The following is a 23,314-nucleotide window of genomic DNA, read 5'->3' on the forward strand; positions in this document are numbered from 1 at the left end:
TGATAGCAAATAAATATAGTTCAGCAAAAGTTATATTTTCTTTGTGAAATCACTTCTATAAGAATACAGAGCCATGATTTCTGGTTCTTGTGCTGGGCTCAGTACAATCCTACACAAAAACTTTTTACTGCAGAGTAAGAACACGCTGTTCACTCATAGCTGGTCACCCACTGCTGGATTACCAAATAGCCGGAGTAGGCATCGGCCTATGGGCCTAGCACCTTTTAAAGGCCTCTCTACAACAGATCCAAATAATATTGGTTGGAGCAGCTCTCAATAAGCATCCGCCACCTTTCGTGCCCCATTCTGTTGGAGCCCGTTGCCGTCTCCTCGCTGCTCCTCCGTTGTTGCCTGCAGCCCCCACTAACCCTGTCCATCTCACTAAAGCGGAAACGGGCAGGGAATCCGCTCCCCGCCGCTGTGCGGACAAGGGACGCGCGTGCATGTGAGACACTCGCGCATCCCCATCAGATGGAGCGCCGGACCGCCTGGCTGGCTGGAGGTGCTCCCTCTGTAGAGATATTAGTATATTAAACAACTTAGTATATAAACCATAGGCACATTACAGTTTCTAGATCATTGATTGGCTACAGAAAAAATGGCTGAGAATCAGTAGATCTGAATTTTTCCAATTTTTTCACTTATCAAACCTTATATTTACCCTGTTGGGGTTACTGAGTAGTGAGAATAATGTGAAACAGAGGAGAAAGTGTCATTTAAACAGGTTCACCAACCAGATCCTATAGTGAAAGGATTTACCTTCCTAAAATCCCTATGTTGTTTGTGTTCTCTAATGTACTTGCTATTTCCTCAGGTCTCATCTTGTCCTGTGAGATTTTAGCATTGCAGCCATGTGTATGTATGTATGTATGTATGTATGGATGTATGTATGTATGAATGAATGTATGTATGTATGTATGTATGTATGATGTCACTGGCATAATGTAAGTAGTGTTCTGCTTTGTGTATTGCTGACTGTACAACTGAATCTGTAGCGCCTCATAAATACAAGTTGATGATGATACAGTATGTGTTTATACATGGAGTGTTTATACTACCCTGAAGCAAGATGTAATCTCTTAGTCATCAAGACTGTACAAGGGAAACTGTTGCACATTAATTACACAAACTGTCTATACCATTGAGTGGGCCCCCTAACAAAACTTTAAGGTTATCCATCTTTCCGACGGCTCTGACTGAGTAGGGATGCTTTGCATTAACGAGGGGATATTGGAGGCTTGGACGCGGTTGAATAGTGTGGTGTAATGCTTGACTTTTGCTTACCGGCTTCTATAAATCACTGAGAGAGCTTATATTGACAAGCTGTAATCACTTGTCTTTACTGTTCTAGCTCATTTTCCTTTATCTATTACATTGCTTTTTCTATTGTCATAAAATCTGCTGTATGACTGTAGTATTTTAACATGTGGCAATCATGAATTTCCTAAAACATATGGACAGCACATTATGTGTAAATTAGAATGTATTATATTATGCCAAAATTATTCAAAAGTGATGTTTAAAGGAGACAAAGAATTGGCAAATTTTGGTGTATTTCACATTGTTCCAGGAAAATCCACATCATATTTTGACAGCTAGTAGCTGATTGGCTGGTGCATTATCACATTCCACTTTATAACATTTTGAAGCTTAGTACATCGGGCCCATATTCTTGGGAATAAGTCGTTCTCAGTTGTCATGGGACATCCTATACATTCAGTGAAATGTCTTGTGCACCTTTTACAGCTTCTTGATAAATACAGTATAGGGTCCTGTCTCATGCACTTTTCTTATACAGGTTGAGTATCCCTTATTCAAATTATTCGGAAAACCATACATTCCAGAAAGTGATTTTTTTTGTTGTTGTTGCTAAAAGCACTACTGGGGACATCTGTAACAGCACTACAGAGGACATGATATGTAACTGGCACTACTGGGGACATTCCGTAACAGCACTACTGAGGACATGGTATGTAACTGGCACTACTGGGGACATCTGTACCAGCACTACTGAGAACATGATATGTAACTGGCACTACTGGGAACATCTATAACAGCACTACTGAGGACATGATATGTAACTGGCACTACTGGGGACATCTGTAAAAGCACTACTGAGGACATGATATGTAACTGGCACTACTGGGGGACATCTGTAACAGCACTACTGAGGACATGATATGTAACTGCCACTACTAGGGACATCTGTACCAGCACTACTGAGGACATGATATGTTGCTGGCACTACTGGGGACATCTGTAACAGCACTACTGAGGACATGATATGTACCTGGCATTACTGGGGACATCTGTAACAGCACTACTGAGGACATGATATGTAACTGGCACTACTGGGGACATCTATAACAGCACTACTGAGTACATGATATGTAACTGGCACTACTGAGGACATGATATGTAACTGACACTACTGGGGACATCTGTAACAGCACTACTGAGGACATAATATGTAACTGGCACTACCGGAGACATCTGTAACAGCACTATTGAGGACATGATATGTAACTGGCACTAAATATGTGCAAAAAAATTATTGCTTGGCATTCAAATTCAGTATCTGAAATAGTACACAAACTTTGTTTCATGTTTTGAAACCTTGTTTTATGCACAAATAAAATATATTTATGTGTATTTCATGTGTTTACTGTGTTTGTACAACATAAATGCAAGATACCTCAAGATACATCATTGAAACATAAAAATATTCTGTAATATACAAAATAATCCCTTATCCAAAATTCTTCTGGTCCCAATAATTTTGGATAAGGGATACTCGACCTGTATTGTATCTCTGCCACCCTGATAATTGCGTCAGTGTCCTGTCCCCTGATGAAACTGTCTTTATTTACCATGTACTTGTCTTAAATTGCATAGTACTGTAATTCATTATTTTCTTGTATTTTTCAGATCTATGCATTGGCAGGCGCTTCAGAACCCTTGTGGTGCTATATAAACAAAGGTAATAATAATGATAAAATGATGAAAAAAAGGACATGTACTGTAAGAATGCTCCATCACTCTCACAAATAAAGCGATGGCTGAATCAAGGCTGAATGAAGCAATACATTAGGAGATAACTGACAAGTTTATGTTTCAGGTCAAACACTTTGCACAGTAAGGGCCAGATGTGTTAAGCTCCAAAAAGTGATAAAATGGAGAGTGAAAAAAAGCCAGCCAATCAGCTCCTACCTACTGTATCATGTTACTGGGTTTGAAAAATGTCAGGTAAGAGCTGATTGGCTGGTTGTTTATCACTCTTCATTTTATCACTTTTTGAAGCTTGATACATCTGGCCCTGAGCCTCTAAAAATGACAAGACTTGGTGTTCTTGTAGTTTTAGAAGATGCCAAGAGAAGAGAGTACGATTATTTTGATGTGCACCGGTCAGATCATCTATGATCATATGACAAAACTAAAGAACTTCTCACTGCACATCTGGTACATTCAGTAACTGAGATGCGGTTATGGCATAAAGCAGTGGTGGGGAACCTCAGGCCCGGGGGCCGTATGCGGCCCCCGTAGCCAGTCTGAGTGGCCCTCCCACCTGCCCGGTGGCTTTGCCAACAGTCAAGTACAGGGGAATTATCGCGAGAGGTCGGTAGTTCTTGCGAGATTCCTCTTAATCAACAGCAGCCAGAGACTGTCAGTCCTATTCAGCGGCAGCCGCCGGAGCGTGGGTCGGCTGCAGCAGGTTAATTTGTAAGAGAAATTTTTACATATGGCCCCCAACGTTTTTTTTCCCAATACAAATGGCCCTTGGCACAAAAATGGTTCCCCACCCCTGGTATAAAGGGTCGACAGTCAGTAGATCATCACCAAATGGTCGACAGTGATAAGGTGAGCATAGGCAAACTGTCAACACAAGCAAATGCCGACACAGAAATGGTCAATACATAAAAATCCTGACATTAGTTTTTCATGTTTTATTTTCGTGTCAGTTTGTAGCTTTTCTTATATTGACCCTCATCTGGATTCAATCATGGATATCCTTAAAACATGTACTGTTCTCTACACAATGCCACAAATCACATTGGGGGTTATTTTGGTTCACTCTTTCTGACAAAATCCTTCTTAGATGGACAAAACCATGTGCACTGCAGGTGGGGCAGATGTTACTTGTGCAGAGAGAATTAGATTTGGGTGGGGTTTTACTTCAAAGTGAGATCTTTATTGCAGTGTAAAAATAAAGCAGCCAGTATTTACCCTGCACAGAAACAAAATAACTCACCCAAATCTAAATCTCTGCACCTGTTACATCTGCCCCCCTGCAGTGCACATGGTTTTGTCCATCTAAGAAGGATTTTGTCAGAAAGAGTGAACTAGAATAAGACCCATTGTTACACCTCATGCACTTATCCCTAGGTGCTTCATAATCGATTTCAGATTGCAGGGTTGCAGGGTGTGGCACTTTCACACTAAACCCATTATACAGAGGGAGGCCCAGGTTTAACCCTTCTTATAACCTGGGTCAAATTGCCGGGTTGGTCGACCCAGGTTATTAGGTGTGGTGCTTTCACAGTGCACCTCAACCCAGGCCAACCTGGCAGCATATGTTTTTATATTAATGTTATTTATTTTCATGTGGTACCAATAAATATTTGTAAAGATCATCCAATTTAAATAATTAATTTTATCCCAGATAAATCCCTAGAGCGCTGCTATCCCCTTCTTCTTTTTTGCATTTCAACCTGGCAGCAGCCTGGCAATTACCCAGGGGTTCTTTTGTGATCTGAAAGGTGTATATTTCAGGATCTACTGCAGGGTAAGTAAAAATGTGCTTAAGCCTTGAGCCATTCCTAGATTTACAATGTATGCAAATGGACAAAACAATAAAAGGACATATACAAACAACAGAGGGGAACCATTTGTGAAAATACTCTTTGTAACATTACTTTTGGGGGAAAGTGTGCAGACCATCATCTCTACTAGCCAATATACAGTAAGAGGATCCAGAGCATCCCTTGATGTGCATAAACTAGATTTCATTCTACAAAGGGAGATATTAATTGAGGTAAGAGGAAGAGAACATTTACAGGAGCATTCTCTGTTTTGCAGATATGTATAAAACTTGTTTCTCTTCACAACTAGCTTAGAATTCTCTGTCTCCTGAGGTCATTGCAATTATGTATTTTCTCCATAAGTATAATGGGTCACAATTTGTACTGGTTTTATTGGCCATAAACTGGTGGTAAGGGCTTCCAGAGACTGTGAAATTAGTGCAATTTGCTAGCCAGACAAATAGGCACATTTGTACACAAAGAAGCATCCTCTGGTACATAGCATTTGCAGTTTGTAAACTACCTTAACGGCACCACAATGCATATCCGCCATAGTGCCTGTTGCACCACTGCAGCAGTGGGGCACATTCAGGAAGTGACTGTCACATAGAAAGTCCATAAGGATGCTTTGTTGCAGTTTTAGATCTTTATATTAAAAAAACATTTGTCGCTATTTATGAAATGGATATATTGGAATGTGATAAGTAATAGACAAAAAAACACCAAATATACAAAGATTTAATTCCCTTACCCTGCAGAAGTCATACTGCTGTTGTACTGTGGGGACATCTCCTCCAATGGGCATTTGCTTCTTCAGCTCTTCATCTCTAACATCTAGCCAACAGATTAGATCTTCTAGGGATTTCAGCAAGTGGTTCCATTTATCGGCACTCACCTCCAAGTGTGTTCTGAAATAAAGCAATGACAGACGGATGTGAATATCAGATACCAAAGCAATATAAAAACAAAAATATAAAGCACCTACATCCAGGATTGGACTGGCACGGCGGGGAACCAGGGGATTCACCAGTAGGTCCTGGTGATGTATAACCCACCCACTTTTTTAGGTGGGTGGGTCCTGACACAAACTTTTAATGCCGCCAGGCAGTCAGTAGCATATGACTGACCTGGCAGCAGATGCAGGCTGGGAGCAAGAAGAGGACCGGTTCAGCCAGTTGGGCGAGTCAACAGGCTGTTGTTCACCATGTCGGGATGTCATACCCTGGACCACCCAGTGGACTCTTACCCTTCTAGTCGACACTGACCCACCCACTTTTTTGGGTGGGGCCTGACACAAACCTTTAATGCCACTAGGCAGTCAGTAGCATATGACTGACCTAAGGACAGATGCAGGCTGGGAGCGAGAAGAGGACCAGTTCAGCCGGTTGGGCGAGTCAACGGGCTGTTGTTCACCATGTCAGGATGTCATACCCTTCCAGTCGACACTGCCGACACCTGCCCAAATATCAAAACTACACAAATAACCCCAATAACTCCACACTAGTGGCGTAACTATAGTGCCGCAGGCACTGCGGTAACTTGGGGGAGCCAGCACCGACAGGGTCTGCGGGGAGTGCCGAGCTGCTGCTGCCGAGTGCCGTTGTGCCTGTCTACCTGCAGCGCCAGCAGTGGGAAGCCTCTCAGACGTGCACAGTCGAATCCAGCCTCTGCCTCCCTTGCTCCTGTGTGTAGGCGTCTGTCAGTGTCCATGTGTCATTGGCAGTGCAGCGGTGAATAGACATGTTGGGCATACGCACAGCATCTATTTGCAAGAGACAGAGGAGCTGGGGGCATGCCAGAAGCTCACAGAGCACTGAGCATGCCTCCATAGTGACAAAAACGGGAGGCATGGCTTGCGGGAGCTTTATTCCCAATAAGCCATGCCCTCTCAGTGTGGTCATACCCTTTTTATGGTGGTGGTGAGGCTTCGCCATGCAGAAGTCTTGATTCCTGAAGTGTACGGGGCAATACGGTGTGTGGCCTATAGTCTAAGGGGTATTACGGTGTGTGGAGTATAGTGTAAGGGGTATTACGGTGTGTGGTGTATAGTGTAAGGGGTATTATGGTGTGTGGTGTATAGTGTAAGGGGTATTACGTGTGTGGAGTATAGTGTAAGGAGCATAACGCAGTGTGACATAGTGTAAGGTGCATTTAGGTGTGTGGCGTATAGTGTAAGGGGTATTACGATGTGTGGAGTAATGTGTAAGGGGCATGAGGGAAGCGCCAGAAACTTTATAGTTAAAATTTATAGTTCCGCCACTGCTCCCCACCCTTTATAACATAACTCAAACCTAATACCCCCACCCCCATAACTACATTACACTACCATAAAAACCCCACCAAACCAAATGCAACCTCAACCAAGGCATACTAAGATCCCTATCACCCCCCCCCAAACTACACTAAACTACGTTAGAACCCCAAACACCAAAATGAAGGATATTAAAAACACATATCAGATGAGGGCAACAGAATAGAAGAACTGAGCCTGAGCTAGGCTAAGCCCAGCTCTCCCATATTATAAGGAATTAGTGTTTGTACTGCACATGATATATGGCATTTTACTAACAGATATGTAGAACAAAAAAGCAGAATAAGCCCAGTCTTTCTCTCCTGATATTTATGTATTTCTGCATGGATAATTGCTGCTGAATACTGCCGAGGTCTAGGTCATCTTTACAAAGCATATTTCTTCACACTTCTAAAACTGTCCTCTGCACTTTTCCTTTCAGATTGACAGGGTGTCAAAACACGAGGACTGTGAGGTTATAAAAGCTTTGCACTCCATGTATAAAAGAAATATATATTGATCTATTAAAGGTGCATGACCTACTTCAAATATCATCTCCAAAGTTATTTCTGTCTTGGAACAAGTGCTGCAATCTCAATTGTGCAGTCTAATTTAGTCATTCCCATTAATGAGAGCTCTCAGATATACTGTAATGATGTTCAACTCAATTGTAGGTGAATAGAGGAAAGGAAGTTGAGCATATTATTGTGAATCAGGGAAGCGGTAGGACTTCTTATCCATTTGTATTTTAAATTGTCTTTCTTAACTCCAGCGCAGACTTATGCTAGAAACACACATTGTAATATTGTGAGTGATAACCGGCAAGTGGATTGATAACACATACCCCGAGTCTCTCAATGGCTGCCATTCCTGATTATAAACCTATCCAAACCAAGATTACGGTGAAGGGGGAGCCACAGGGAGCAAGTACACCAGGGCACCCTATCTGTCAGGTGTCCCCCCGTCGTCGTCCCCCCCCCCCAGCCAAAGCTGCTCTAAACCATCCTCAAATGCTAAAAAGCAGCTCTCCCAGTAGCAGGGCGAGGATACAGGACAGTTGCTGAGGGCAAGGTCAGCTCTGAGAGAAGCAATATGCTACACTCCTTCTGGGATCTTGGAGGAAATCATTCAGCGATTGGCTGCCTCATCTCCAACCCACCTCCTCAGTGCAGTCCCACCGGTGTCCATGTGATCTGTACTGTAGCAAGTGGCGGCATAACTTTCACTGCTGCTGTGCTAATAGCGGATAGTCCATCTGTATCCTAATTTCAGGTCACTATTCTTGTAGATAGTGTGATGCCCCCTCCACAGTAAGCAGCTGCAGTATAGTCAGCTGTGTCCTGTGTTCATCTTTGATCCACCAGACATTTGTCATACAGTGGTTAAAGCTAGGAATCCTATACACACTTGCTGCAGTCTCTGACTTAGGTGACCAACTGAATTAGGGCTACAATGTAAATTCATATACCAGTAATAGGTTAATGTGACTTTTCTTTGAAAACATTTACAAATGACTAGCACTGTAATGGCATACACCATAGGAACACCCATATGTTTGCTCCTATTATTCTCATAAAGACTGCTATTAGATCTGGGACCAGCCTCTGCAGTACTGCTTGGGGGGACATATGCCCCCCTTTGACGCTGTGTCATTGGCCCCCACAGCTCAGCCATCCTTTTCTTTCTCACACAGATCATTGCTGCTGTGGCTGAGGCAGAGGAACCTGAAACATGAGGAAAGGAGGAGGCAAGACTAGCCAGCCCAATGCTGCTGAGAGGAGAGAGGAGAGATGGGTGGAGTCAGCTTTTACTCAGCACACACAGTGCCCACTGGTGCACTGCTGGCTGAGGAGCAGAGAGAGAAGCTTACATGTATAGGCACACCAGGGCATGGTCTGCATGCTGGGCATGCTATCTAGAACATGCTACATGCAGGAGTGTGGTGCTGATATGAGGGGGAAGACCCAGTATCTTAAGTACCCAGGGCCACCAAAGGCTTTTTTGGGCCCTAAGCCCTTCTATCTATTTAAGTTTGTAGCAAAATTGCTCATTAATGTTGTAGTCCGAAGGCTGTGTGTATGTGTCAGCCTTACACCAGCTGTCACTGTATGGCAAGAGTTGACCAAGATGCATTAACAGTGATCTGTCATGAGATAATCAGGTACCTGACTCTCTTTATCAGGACATGTGCAACATCAATGGTTGACACAAAACTGAAAGAGAACAATGGACGGTCAGATACAAACTGATCGGCTCTGTGCCATATGGATGTCAACTTCCAATCGCTTAGAGAACTGGTTATCCAGAGATTTAAAATAAAATGGATTTCACAGTATGGGGAAGTCCAGGATTACACTATTTCTTTATTCCAAAGTGTGTCAGCTCTCCAAATTAAATTCAGCCATTGGTTTTAGTTTTGTATTATTATTATTACAGTATTTAATTTTTTGCAACAACTGGAGAATAAAAAAGTTAATTATGTGAGAGAACAATTTACCTAATGTTGGCTGACTTGGACTTCAGGTCATTCCAGCGATGGTTCATATCATCCAGCCTATGCTGAAGTAATGCTGCTTCATCTGAGGTCCCTAAGGCTTTCACCATCTTTTGCCTGTTTCCATCAATGCTCTTGAATATATCATTATGGGCATCTATTTCTGCTTGAATATCCTAAAACACAGCAAATAGAAAATCACATTAGCCTTTCTGCAGTATAAACCAAATGAAAAACAGTTACATTTGCAAAGTACATCAAACACGGGTTCTAGGGATAATATTCAATGTGAACAATCTTAGAAATAAAAAAAAGTATTTCACACTAGAATCAAATGAAGGATTAGGGTTGAGGGCGCACCTTGTTACAACAGTAACGTATGACCACACCCCCTGCCAAACGTAATTATTTTCATTGACTGATTATAAGCTCTCATTTAGTGATAGTCAGTGTAATATAATAATAAAACCCATCAAATATGAAAAAATGTATGTTTACTATGAGGAAAGATTAAACAATTTGGGACTATTTACACTAGAGAAAAGACGTTTAAGGGGGGATATGCTCAACATGTATAAATATATTAGGGGCCAATATAAGGAACTGTCAAACGCCCTTTTTTCTACTAGAAATGAATCTAGGACGCGAGGGCACGAGTTTAGATTAGAAGAAAAAAGATTTTGTTCATCTATAAGAAAAAATTTCTTTACAGTCAGAGCAGTCAAACTTTGGAACTCTCTTCCTGGAGAAGTCAGCAGACACTATAAAAATGTTTAAAATAAGGTTGGATAAACATGTATTGGTTAAAAACATCCATGGGTACAAATAAGTAACAAAATCTGTCTTTAAAATATCATAACATACTGTACAACAAGGGATAAGCTACTATAAACATAGGTTGAACTAGATGGACGCAAGTCTTTATTCAGCCTCACCTACTATGTAACTATGCCCAATTACAATCCATTCAAGATTTCATATGAACCAGTACAGTTGAAATACATTGCAGTTACTGGAACATTTTAGACTGGCAGTGTCAACACAACCATCTAAAGGTCCATACATACTGGGCGTTTATACCCAGCATGTATGGACAGCGATGATGGAGAAAATAGCTAGGCTGAAAAATCACTCAATGCATACACATTGAGAGATTTTCCCAGAGATGGACAGCTTTCCATAGCAGAGAGCTATGAAAAGCTGTCCACCCCATAGCTCAGTTACTGGTAATATTCCCGTCACTCATCTGCTGGCGGCTAGTGATTATGTGGGACCACGCATCAGCGCTCTCTGCCAGGCTGCTTTTGATCTTTCAGCTCAAAATCGCCCAGTGTGTATGGGCCTTAAGTGCCACCACTGACTCTGTGCTTTTGTAACCATTATAGACCAGTGACATCTGTGTCCCACCAGCTCTGAACTGAATACATACAGAAACACCCTTCAACTTCAAGGGTGTATTCAACCGAGTCCATCTTATTGCCCATGTGCTTTGATGGTCTTTCTACACTGGGTAGATGCATATCTACCTACTTTAATACTTTCCTTTCCAGGAGACGCCTGGGAAGGAGAAGTAGGTGGGAGGCAATGGGGACGGGTCCAGTCATGCGGGGAAAATGCAGCAATTGGAGCACTTTTGCTTAGAGGCAGGCCTAATGATGCTATTCCATGCAAATATGTGGGTGACCATTGTTCCAGATGTATGAACGAGTCCCCGCAGGGGACTAATTTAGCAAGTAATGCAATCTGCCTGTCAACATTATGCTCATGTAGGCATTTGAAATTGTTAACATTGTGCAAAGCAGAAAGACTTTTGAATGAAGAGTAGATTCTGTACGATGGAATAAATACTCTCTATATATATATTTCTTTAAAATAATCCAACAATAAAATACATTTTCCAATTTTACAAATTATGAGCGGACTCAAAACATCTGAAGATGTGAATAAAGAGACGAGCAATAAGCACTTGGCTGAGTAATGCTGCTAATATGGTGCATTTTCAGTAGATACATAGCAAAAATTGAAATGTTCTGCGCACATAAAAAGAACTTATCACCTTTTGTGTTTAGTTCTTTTTGGAGTCAAATAAAAAAACTTGTAGGTTTCCAACATCTTTCAAATCCAAATAGAAAGCAACAATGGTTACAGTATCTATATAAAACTAGTAATCCATACAAAATACTATTGTTATTTCTAAGAACTGAATTATATCTGTTGTGTAATAAGAAATGTAAGTAAATGTCAGTAGAATTAGAGAGACGATTTTGATTGCAAGGGATATGACAAGAGATGAAACCAGGCTGGAATGACTGGACTCTGATGGACCTGTCATTACAGAAAGCTCCATGGTAAACTCTCTCTGGCTCAGTGCTAACCAATGGTGAAACTGTGAGTGACCATCAATGGTAGAAATCTACAGTACAGTATGCAATGGAGGACCATTAATGGTTTCATCCACAGATGGGGTTAAAAATCGGTGGTTACAAGCCATTGATAGCTTAATAGCAGTTTATATTATTTTTGCATTAATGGCAGAGCCCCAATCTGAAGTATAGGAGCAGTAGAGTTAGGCTCTGTGTCTCTGTACCAACTGGGGGGGGGGGTTCCTAAACACAGGGATGCTTTGTACAATTGATGGTGGAGAACCATTGGTTCTCCACCATAGATGGTTAAACTATTTATCGGCATAAAACCATCTATGGTTTGTAACTATAGATCAGGGATGGGGAACCTTTGGCCCTCCAGCTGTTGAACTACACATCCCAACATGCCCTGCAACAGTTTTAGGATTGCCAAATACAAAAGTGTAGAAAGGCGGTTGGTGCGGGGGTTAAACAGCGAGGATTGCTTGTTTTCTGTGATCCCCGCCATTTAACCCCCTCGCCGGACGCATTGAATACACCTCTAAAGCTAGCTCAGTGATGAAACTTGTAGGTGTAATGTAGGATAGCATCATGACACAGTCCTGTTGGTGGAAACCTGTGTGATGGGAACAAACTGCTGGAAAGCTCAATGACTTATGCGTGGTACACATTAGATACTCTCCCGTCGCCCCCCGCAGCCCCCACTAACCCTTCCCATCTCCTTGAAGTGGAGATGGGCAGGGAATCTGCTCCCCACCGCTGTCCTGACCGGGACACGCGAGCGTGTGAGATACTCACGCATCCCCGTCAGATGGTGCACCTGACCGCCAGCCTGCGCCAGCTCAGGGAATCTGGCGATTCTTCAGGCTGGCTCAGAGGGGCTCCAGCTGTGATTTCCCTTGAACTTGCTATTCTCCTTGACAAACAATATAGTGCATTATACGATTTTACTAAAGATTATCATTCTAAGCCACATTTTGGAGCATTCTGTCAACAACGATAAAGTCTGATTCTACTGCATAAACAGATAACAGAGGGGGTCACTAACAGCATTCAGGAGTGTGCATCGATAACGATATAGTGCGTACAAACTAGACTTTATGCACAAATATATTGTTAACGATATCATTATCATGCATTATCATGAAAGCCCTAGATGGATATTCAATTTCTGCCGATATTTCCACCAGTGGAAATTTGGGCAGTTCAGTATTCAATCTCGGCCAGGACCTGCCTGACACAGTCTCACGTCCCTATGGAGGCGAGTCTGTATTGTCAGAAGCAGTTGTGGATTAAGGAATCCGTGGACGTTTTTCAACAAAACAGCCACCTTTTCGCCAATCTGTGGACTTTCCGACATCCAACATTAAATTCTGTCTGTCGAGTTACAGTAGTTGGAATAAACTAAAACTGCCTGGGATTCCGACTGCCAAGACGTTCCGACAGTCGGAATCCCAAAATGATTACCGTATACTAATATACTATTATACTAAAGTGAAAGCTTCATGACAGAACACTGCTGATGAATATTTCTGAGACAAAACAGAATGTAGCAGTACTGTACAGGTGTACAGTACCTTCCATTGGAAAACTGCAAACACCATGCCATAGATTTCTTATTGATAAACATCATTGATAAAATATGCAGTTTAAAAGCAACATTAATAATATCAACTTGATAGTATAATTACATTAACATTTTAAAATCAGTCTACACTCTGTAAAGGGAGACTTTCAAGACTAGACCTTAAAATTCCCCTTTTTTCCTATGATAAGCATGAGTTCCGTTCTCTATTAACTTCTGCAACCTTGATAAATGCCTCTCCTATCAGTCTACCTGTAGGCAGTGAGTACAAAAGAGTCATTACTGTTCAGCAGAATGCCTGCCTTGTACCACATTGGGCGCAGGATTCAGTACACTTAAAAGTACCTTCATTATCTTTCACAGCCTGGAATTCCCTCATCATATTTATTTCTGGACTTTTTCTTTATCATACTTCAAATACATAACCCAGCTGAATGAACTGACAGCTGTCGCTCTATCATTTGCAGACTATAACTTGAGCTAAATGTTGATTAGCACAGAGTGCAAAATGGCCATTACAAGGACAAAATGAAAGCTTCAAATGCTGGAAAAGATACATAAGCGAAGAATGCTAAAAGATTCACATTAAACTCACTTTAACCTCAGAAATTTTGCCTAAAAGTTCACCCATCTTTGTGAACTTTTTCACTTTAATATACAGGTTGAGTATCCCGTATCCGAGTATCCGTTATCCGAATTATTCCGAAAACCATACATTCCAGAAAGTGAAAAAAAATTATTTTTTTTGCTAAAAACTCACTGGGGACATTTGTAACAGCACTACTGGTGACATAATATGTAACTGGCACTATATATGTGCAAGACAATGATTGCTTGGCATTCAAATTCAATATCTGAGATAGTACACAAATTTTGTTTCATGTTTTGAAACCTTGTTTTTTGAACAAATAAAATATATTTGTGTGTATTTTATGTGGTAATAAAATATATTTGTGTGTATATTATGTGTTTATACAGCATAAATGCAAGTTACTTCAAAATACATCATTGAAATATTAAAATATTCAGAAATACAGAATAATCCGTTATCCAAAATTCTCCTGGTCCCGAGCATTTTGGATACGGGATACTCAACCTGTATAACATATACCCTTCCTAATTTGTACCTTTTATAGGAGCTGTGTTGAATATTTTATCCATTGATAGGGTAGAATCAGATGGTTTCCTACCGTCGATTATATACACGCAGCACTCCTTTGAAACTCTGCTTCCGGCACTCATTGGCTCACAGCCTAATGAAATATAAAGCAGGGCTGACCATTCATGGATGAAACCATTGATGGTTCCCTTCCAGATGGTTTCACACTATCAAGGTTACCCATCAATGGTACCATCTATGGTGACAATTGATGGGTATCCCACCAATGGCCAAGCCTAGTGTGGCATGTGACTGGGTAGACTGCAAGTAAGGTATGCCCACTGGGTTGTTACTCAGTGCTGGGGGGGGAGTATGTACACCTATCACTGCTGACCAAACTATGCACTACTGCTGTTACTCACTGATGGGAAGGAACTGTACACCTAGCACGTGATGTCTGCAGCCCTCACCACTGCCTACTGGTTCTATGTATACTGACTGCTGACCAAACTATGCACTACTGCTGTTACTCACTGATGGGAGGGAACTGTACACCTAGCACGTGATGTCTGCAGCCCTCACCACTGCCTACTGGTTCTGTGCACACTACTGCCCTCTCTATGCACTACTGCTGCTGTGTGTTCTGACTGCTGGCCACATGATGCCCTTTATAAGTACTGACTGCTGGGCTCATACTGCCTACATATGTACTAACACTGCTGTAGCTAGAGATACAGAAAAGGGTTGGAGCTGTCTGTAACAGCTACTGGACAGCTTAGCAGCTAAGCTTCAATGCCCACCACCAGCATTCACTCACATCAGAGCAGCTGTGTATGCCTTATTTTCTATAGCAACAGGACTCAGGTGCACCAGTTGGAATATGAAGGGGGGGGGGGGCTGCCCCTTAAATCCACCACTGGAAGATATAATTATATTCAACATAAGTAGATTTATAGGGATGTCGTTGCGCAGTCATAATTTGGACAGTCAAGAGCGATGCCTGGATCCATAATATTGGACTAGTACAAAAGGCTGTTAGTTCAAAATACATGATAACATATATATGACAAACCAACAGGGTAGGGTGGAAGCAGAGAGCTACATACACCTGAGTCACTGAAGATCGATACTCTTCATAGATATGGTGCTAGTTCTGCTACAGACAAGGGAACAGACCAGGAATAGTACTGAACAATAACAATACATGTAAATAGAGACCTTTTTATCCATATAATATTATCAGGGACAAATGTTCTAAAGTACTAGTTAGAAAAATGAGAAAAGTATCTGATGTCTCCACTAAAAGCAAACAACATTCAGCTAATACTATATATGTCAGCATTGGGGGTTGTAAGAATGTCATTTATCCCAAATACTATATTGGCACACCACATAACTGAGCACAGCCTTCTTATTTGGCTGATGCTGTTATGTTGCAGTCCTGTAACATATTACTTAGGCCTGGATCACAGGAATATGCTAAATCTCAAGAAACATAGATAAACCCGCCTGGCAAAATTGAAGCCTTCTGACAGCCGGGCAGAGAGCGGTGGGCTGCCTGGCTGTCTTCAAAGCGTATGCAGCTTTTTGAAATCTCATGCCGTGTTACAATAAGGAGCAGCAGTGGTGGCTTCTTAATGGCTGCCGGGCGCGAGATTTCAAATAGCCATAAACCCGCTCTGAAGAAAGCTGGGAAGCCCACCGCTCTCTGCTCGGCTGTCAGACTGCTTCAATTCTGCTGGGAAGTTTTTTCAATGCGCCCACTGCAGACCGGGGCAGCTCCAGGAATGTTGCAGAGTAAAATAGAGCTCCCTTTAAGGGTGTTGCCCAGTGCAACCACTCCCATCAAACGTGTCTGGCACTGCCTCTAGTTAATAGCCCACTGGATACAGGTGGGAGGTATGACAAAAGTGCACAGGACAAGAATTACTCATCGCTGTCTCATTAAAGCGAATGGGGAAAGCGCCTCTCACGTCACATGTGAGCAATAACAATATGAAGACACTACTTGCAGATGCACAGAGTATTATATATACAGAGCCTAATAGATGTTCAAGAAAAAAAGTAGTAGGATATAACTACAGTATGATTCATATTTTCTAAAATGTCATTTGAAACGCTGTAGGGAGATGTGTGAGCTGCATGCCTGACAGCTGAGGTCCCACCTCTCCCTCTTGCTAGTAATCCATCACTCCAGGTAAATATCTGTGTCTGGAGCAAGTCTGCTTGTGGCTGCACATGAGGGATGATTCAGATGAGGTTGTAAAGAGCTGCATCTGGAGGCGTCTGATATAAGTAGATGCCTCTTGCATGCATATACTGTATGATCACTTTCTTCATCATCAACCTGCTGAGTGAACCCTGAGGTCACGCAGACCAGCCACCACAGCTACTGTACTTCCCCGGGGACAGGAAATCTCCATCACAATAAAGAGATCCTCTGCACTCCCAAAAACCTAGGTGACACACTTCCATTTTGTGAAACTGTCACGCTCAAACACCTCAAGTGTAATGTAGGGTGACCACCTCATCCCTTTAATTCCGGACACATATTAATTACACAGATTCTGTGGCTGGCTGACTTCAAGACTCCATTTTACCTGGTTTTAAACTGCCACGGAACCTGTGTAATTAGAATGTGTCCGGAATTAAAGGGATAAGGTGATAGCCCTAGTGTAATGTGATGATGCAGGACCTGTACTGCCCTGTACATGCACATACATCCTCAATAGAACTTCCTTCTTAGTAAATTTACACCTGTGCCTTTTTTAGGGGGCACCTTTTGCCCCCTTCCACCTCATTATGCACCCACTTACTACATTGATCCCATCAGAATTTTCAGCCAACAGTTCATACCAATATAACATCTTCAATAACTTATTTCTATCCATAAAATTACCAAAAACATGAATAAACAGATGTGATCTGGATACGTCCAATGCAATCCATTGTGCTACAATTAATGTAGGCAGCTTCAATGAAAGTTCTCACTACAAAGCGGAGAGGAGACTCTCTGCATATTGTAGATTAACATCAAGAGAAGGGTGTGATAAGTGCACATACCTAGCTGATGAGGAAACTGAGAACATGTCAGAATGAAGTCTGCATGAGTTATAAAAACAGAACTCCAAAATGCTCCTTACAGTAATCTGCACATTCCAGTTCTAGGGTTCCTGCTGTAATTCTCACGCTAGGCCCCTGCTACAATGGTACACAAAGGAAAGAGAAAGGACTGCACACACCAACAGTATATATTAGTATTCATTGTACATCTGTCTAGATCAGAAGTTCTCAAACTCGGACCTCAGGACCCCCACACAGTTCAACCGACAGATGCATTCATTACTCATTGATACAGGTGGAGCTAATTATTTCACTTGTCATTCTGTGAAGAGACCTGCAAAACATGCACTGTGTGGGGTCCTGAGGACCGAGTTTGAGAACCAGTGGTCTTGATTGCTTAGAAATTAAGCCCAAATCGTTCCGTGTGTACACCCCATACCGATGGCGATACACAGCTCAGATCTTTAGCACATGCAGGCACAATCTAGTTAGATCACATAGAAAGTCCATACAAAACACTGGTTAGCATATATCTCTTAGCACACATCTCTATGTGTGTATGGGTTATCTAGACCCCGGGAAGTTCAAGGGAAATCCCATAGACTAAATCACTTAGCACAGATCTCTAAGCAAACATCTCAATGTGTGTATACCACTTCAGCCAGTACAAATATTTAGATGCATATAACACATTCATGTTTCATTTGTCCGTCATAATGTTGAGACAGCTGTAACATTTATTTAGTTATTTATTACCGGTTATTTATATAGCGCATACATATTTCGCAGGGTTTTACAGAGAGTGTTGATGTGAAGCAGAGGGGGCGGAGCCACCAAGATCAGGAAGTGTAGCATTTTCCGGAACGTCATCTGCACAGACTACAGGGTACCTGTCTGGGGGTGCCGGACAGGTGTCACGACAGTCATTTACCTGATGTCGGGATCCCGACTGTTAAAACACCGACAGACAGGTTCCCGACGGCCACCGGCTATTCTCCCTCGTGGGGGGCCGAGACCCTCACTGAGGCAGAATAGAATAGGTGGCGAGCGTAGCGAGCCACCGCGCCCGCAGCGTGGCAAGCCCAGCGAGCCCGGAAGGAGATTTGTTGCGCTCACCATGCTGTCTGGGTCCGGCCAGTTGGGATCCCAATGTCGGACTAATGACTGTCGGGATCCGACTGTCAGAACCCTATACCACACCCCGTCTAGAATGTACACAGGACGCTCCAGTTTGTTCATACAATTCCATGGACCTCAGTGTGTGAAAGTGTACTAGATGGACATTCTATGGGCTCCTGTACAATACTGCTGTGTATTGTGCTCTGCAACCAGTGCACCTAATAAATAAGGTCCTCTGACACTACAGACAGCAGTCATGTGAACACGCATATAATAGCAAATAGGATCATAGCATTAAAGCCTCTCCGAAGCTTTATATTTTCACAGCATGACTCTCATTAAGTCTGCACACCAGAGGGAACCTGTCAGTCCTAATCCTAAGAGTACTGCGTTTCAGAGATACAACTTCCAGAAAACAATTTCATTGTGTACTAGTAAAGAAAGTCATCCATAGAATAATCTCGCTTCTCAGGCAGCCCTGGGCCATCCGTATGCCCCAGCCATGCATGCAGACGTTGCTTGCCATGAATAATTCTTGGAGCATATACCCAAGATACGGAATAATTACAGAACCCAGGCATAATATTATTAGCGCTGTAGAGAAATGGATAGTAAAAAAAGAAAGCAAATAAACAAACAAACAAACCTATATATATGATATTCATAAAGAATCCATGCTCTTATTTTTAAAACTTTTAAATCACATTATGACATTCATAGTTGTTTTTATTGTATATACATTCAGATGTACACATAATATAAATAGTATATAACAAATAGGGTACATTTCATTACTCTATAGATTGTAAGCTTGCGAGCAGGGCCCTCCTACCACTGGCGTAACTATAAGGCTGCAGCCCCCGCGATGGCGGGGAGGCGCCGGGGGTCTGCGGGCGCTATTTTTTCTCCGCCAGCTCCCCACTGCTTGTGGGTGCAGCCGGGAGCTGGCAGGGGGGTCCGTGCGGCGCGGAGGTACCTGTATTCAGGGAGAGCCTGGAGGTCCCTGCGCCTGCGGCGCTGAGTATGATGTTGCCAGCCGGGGTCCCTGCAGTGAAGTGGAAATAACGTGCTATCTCCACCGGAGATAGCGTGTTATTTCCACTTCACTGCAGGGACCCCGGCAACATCATACTCAGCGCCGCAGGCGCAGGGACCTCCAGGCTCTCCATGAATACAGGTACCTCCGCGCCGCACGGACCCCCCTGCCAGCTCCCCAGGGGGGTCTTTTAACGGGGGGCAGCGGCAAAATTGTCCGGGGGGGGGGGCGGCGAAATTGTCCCGGCGGGGGGGAGCAAAATTTTTCGTTACGCCAATGCCTCCTACCTCCATGTCGGTTTGTATCTACCCAGTTTGTTTTATCACTGTTGTTTCCAATTGTAAAGCACAATGGAATATGCTGCACTATATAAGAAACTGTAAATAAATGACCAAGTATTGAGTGCTTTTGATTTCTGGTCTTAAGGGCTGGGGTTCTTAATGCTTAATGGCAAACATATTTAAAAGCTGCAGGAGGCGTATTGTGGAAATAGACAAACACTTGAGACTTCTCAGATCCACTGCCACAATGATTCAACATCACAATCATCGGTCGCATCATCAAATGTCTCAGTAACCCTCAGTATATTTGGCATTTTCAACTGCGGAGCCAGCAAAATGGTGTTGGACAATGCAGTCACTGGCTTCGGCACACCCAGAAAATGGGTCTGGCAATCAGGCTGCAGCATCCAGGGCACTGTGACCATCACCGCACTATGGATCCAGCACAGGGGCAGTCCAGAAAACATCAGTCAATTGCTCAGATTGACGATCTGAGAATATGTCAAGAATGAACCCAAGTGTTCAGATTAGTGCGGAAAGGGATAAGAATATTTAGAAAGTCATCCAACTAAGGGGGATATGCAATTATGATTTATGACGATGTTTCTCCCCAAAAAAATTGTTCATCAATCAAATTAAGTCATGCGAGAAATAAAATTCCCATGAAAACTGCAATTATTTGCACCCCACTGTATTATAATAATAATAATAATAATAATAATAAAAAAAGATTTCCGAGTTACTTTAGATAAGCAACATACCTCTAATGCAAATGTCACAAATGCCAATACAGCAAGTAACAATTATCACTGTTATGTTTAATCAATTAATTCTAGGGATCCAAACTATTCTACAGGAAATAACATCTTCTAAATCAATATATATTTGGCCCATGTCCACATAAATACCTTACACATAGATATGATTGTCATTCGGACAGAAGAGATTTTTATTGCACAACTTAGCAAATATACACTAGTATCTACAACCAAGGACTTAATCGACCTTTATTGTAGTATAATATTCTGGGCATGGAATGTATATATATATATATATATATATATATATATATATATATATATATATATATATATATACCAATAGGCAGCACACCTGGTAAATGAGTTAGTGTATGCTGGTGCCTTCCAAAATAACCCAGTTGGGTCAATATGTAGTCAATGGCGCACGGCGGCACTCAGCAAGTAAAAGGATAACACAACGCAGGTAAATGTCCAAACGTTTTCGATGTATTAGAATCACATCTTTCCTTGTTCCTGATGAAGATGTGATTCTAATACATCGAAAACGTTTGGACATTTACCTGCGTTGTGTTATCCTTTTACTTGCTGAGTGCCGCCGTGCGCCATTGACTATATATATATATATATATATATATATATATATATATATATATAGAGAGAGAGAGAGAGAGAGAGAGAGAGAACAAAAAAGAGGGCACTCACCAATCGCTGAATAAATGTGAAGAAAAACGATTTATTGTTGCTTACATGACAGGGCTAACGTTTCGGTCTCAACAAAGACCTTTGTCAAAGCCAAGCAGTATCAAGAACAGGTCCTTCCACCATGAACATGGGTGTTCATGGTGGAAGGACCTGTTCTTGATACTGCTTGGCTTTGACAAAGGTCTTTGTTGAGACCGAAACGTTAGCCCTGTCATGTAAGCAACAATAAATCGTTTTTTCTTCACATTTATTCAGCGATTGGTGAGTGCCCTCTTTTTTGTTCTCTGTTATTTGGATATCTCATCCTTGGAGTGAGCCCACCGTGGTGACTCGTTTGAGATAGGTGCGGAATTTCCAGGAGTTTATATATATATATATATATATATATATATATATATATATATATATATATATATATATATATATATAGTCTGAGTCGGCACTCCTCCAATGAAAGCCTGTGTGTCTCCCTGCAAGGGAGTAAGCAATAAAGCGGTGCCCTCCGAGCTGTACAGTCTAAAGAGACTGGCAGAAATGTAGAAGTAATGTGTGGCGGTGGCACTCGGCGAAATAAAACACAGCAGCCAGGTGATCTCGATGTTTTGAGACCTATAGGTCTCTTTATCAAGGTGCATGTGGTTCTCATATGCTCCTTGATAAAGAGACCTAGAGGTCTCGAAACGTCGGGATCACCTGGCTGCTGTGTTTTATTTCGCCGAGTGCCACCGCCACACATTACTTCTATATATATATATATATATATATATATATCAAAAGAAATACCCTTTCAATGCGCTAGAAAATATCTGTCAGGGCAGCACCTCTATTTGTCCCCCCTGTTAGTGGGGGAAATGGAAGAAATAGAGAAAAGAAGAAAACAGAGTGCGCCCCTAATGTAAATTCCACCACCAGAATAGAACCAATAATCAATGATCAATGGTAATTATAGCATGAAATCCACAATTTTTGATTTGATACAACATTTATTTAAAAACATGTAGTTTTCATCTGTGCAGTATGATTCAACAAGGAAATACACCCAACGCGTTTCGTCGATATGGCTTCCTCAGGGGTAGTAAAAAATTTTTCCGTATGTTGATGGGTAGTGAGAATAATCACACCCTGGTATGTAAACCTTCTAAAAGACAGATCCTATGCGGATAATTAATATATAGTGCTCAGCTGCATCGAGTTCCAACTCTAATTTGGATATGAATCAAAAAATGTAGAAGTCCTTCTGAACGTTCGGATCCTGTAGAGGATCTTAATATTAAAGACTTAAATCACAACTGCATCAAAATTCAGTCTGACAACGCGTGAGGGTCCTAAGAAGCGTAGAATGAGGACTCCTCTTGGATAAGGAACACAGCATACAACAGAATGAACCAACTGCAGAAGGACGTTCAGAAGGACTTCTACATTTTTTGATTCATATCCAAATTAGAGTTGGAACTCGATGCAGCTGAGCACTATATATTAATTATCTGCATAGGATCTGTCTTTTAGAAGGTTTACATACCAGGGTGTGATTATTCTCACTACCCATCAACATACGGAAAAAATTTTTACTACCCCTGAGGAAGCCGTATCGACGAAACGCGTTGGGTGTATTTCCTTGTTGAATCATACTGCACAGATGAAAACTACATGTTTTTAAATAAATGTTGTATCAAATCAAAAATTGTGGATTTCATGCTATAAATACCATTGATCATTGATTAT

The 23,314-nt window shown here is 41.9% G+C and overlaps 1 protein-coding gene across 10 annotated transcripts in view; it reads right to left on the minus strand.

Annotated features, from left to right (window-relative positions):
- UTRN (utrophin) overlaps positions 1-23,314 on the minus strand; it is a 587,017-nt gene that overhangs the window by 211,730 nt on the left and 351,973 nt on the right. For all 10 annotated transcript variants that reach the window (XM_083176136.1, XM_083176132.1, XM_083176141.1 and 7 more), the window contains 2 exons: positions 9,587-9,759; positions 5,551-5,707 (listed from right to left, as the gene is read on the minus strand). In XM_083176136.1, coding sequence (XP_083032262.1) covers positions 5,551-5,707; positions 9,587-9,759 — 330 coding nt within the window. The remainder of the gene's footprint in view (positions 1-5,550; positions 5,708-9,586; positions 9,760-23,314) is intronic.

Source organism: Crinia signifera, chromosome 3 (genome assembly GCF_055691185.1).
Source record: "Crinia signifera chromosome 3, ASM5569118v1, whole genome shotgun sequence".
Lineage (NCBI taxonomy): Eukaryota > Metazoa > Chordata > Amphibia > Anura > Myobatrachidae > Crinia > Crinia signifera.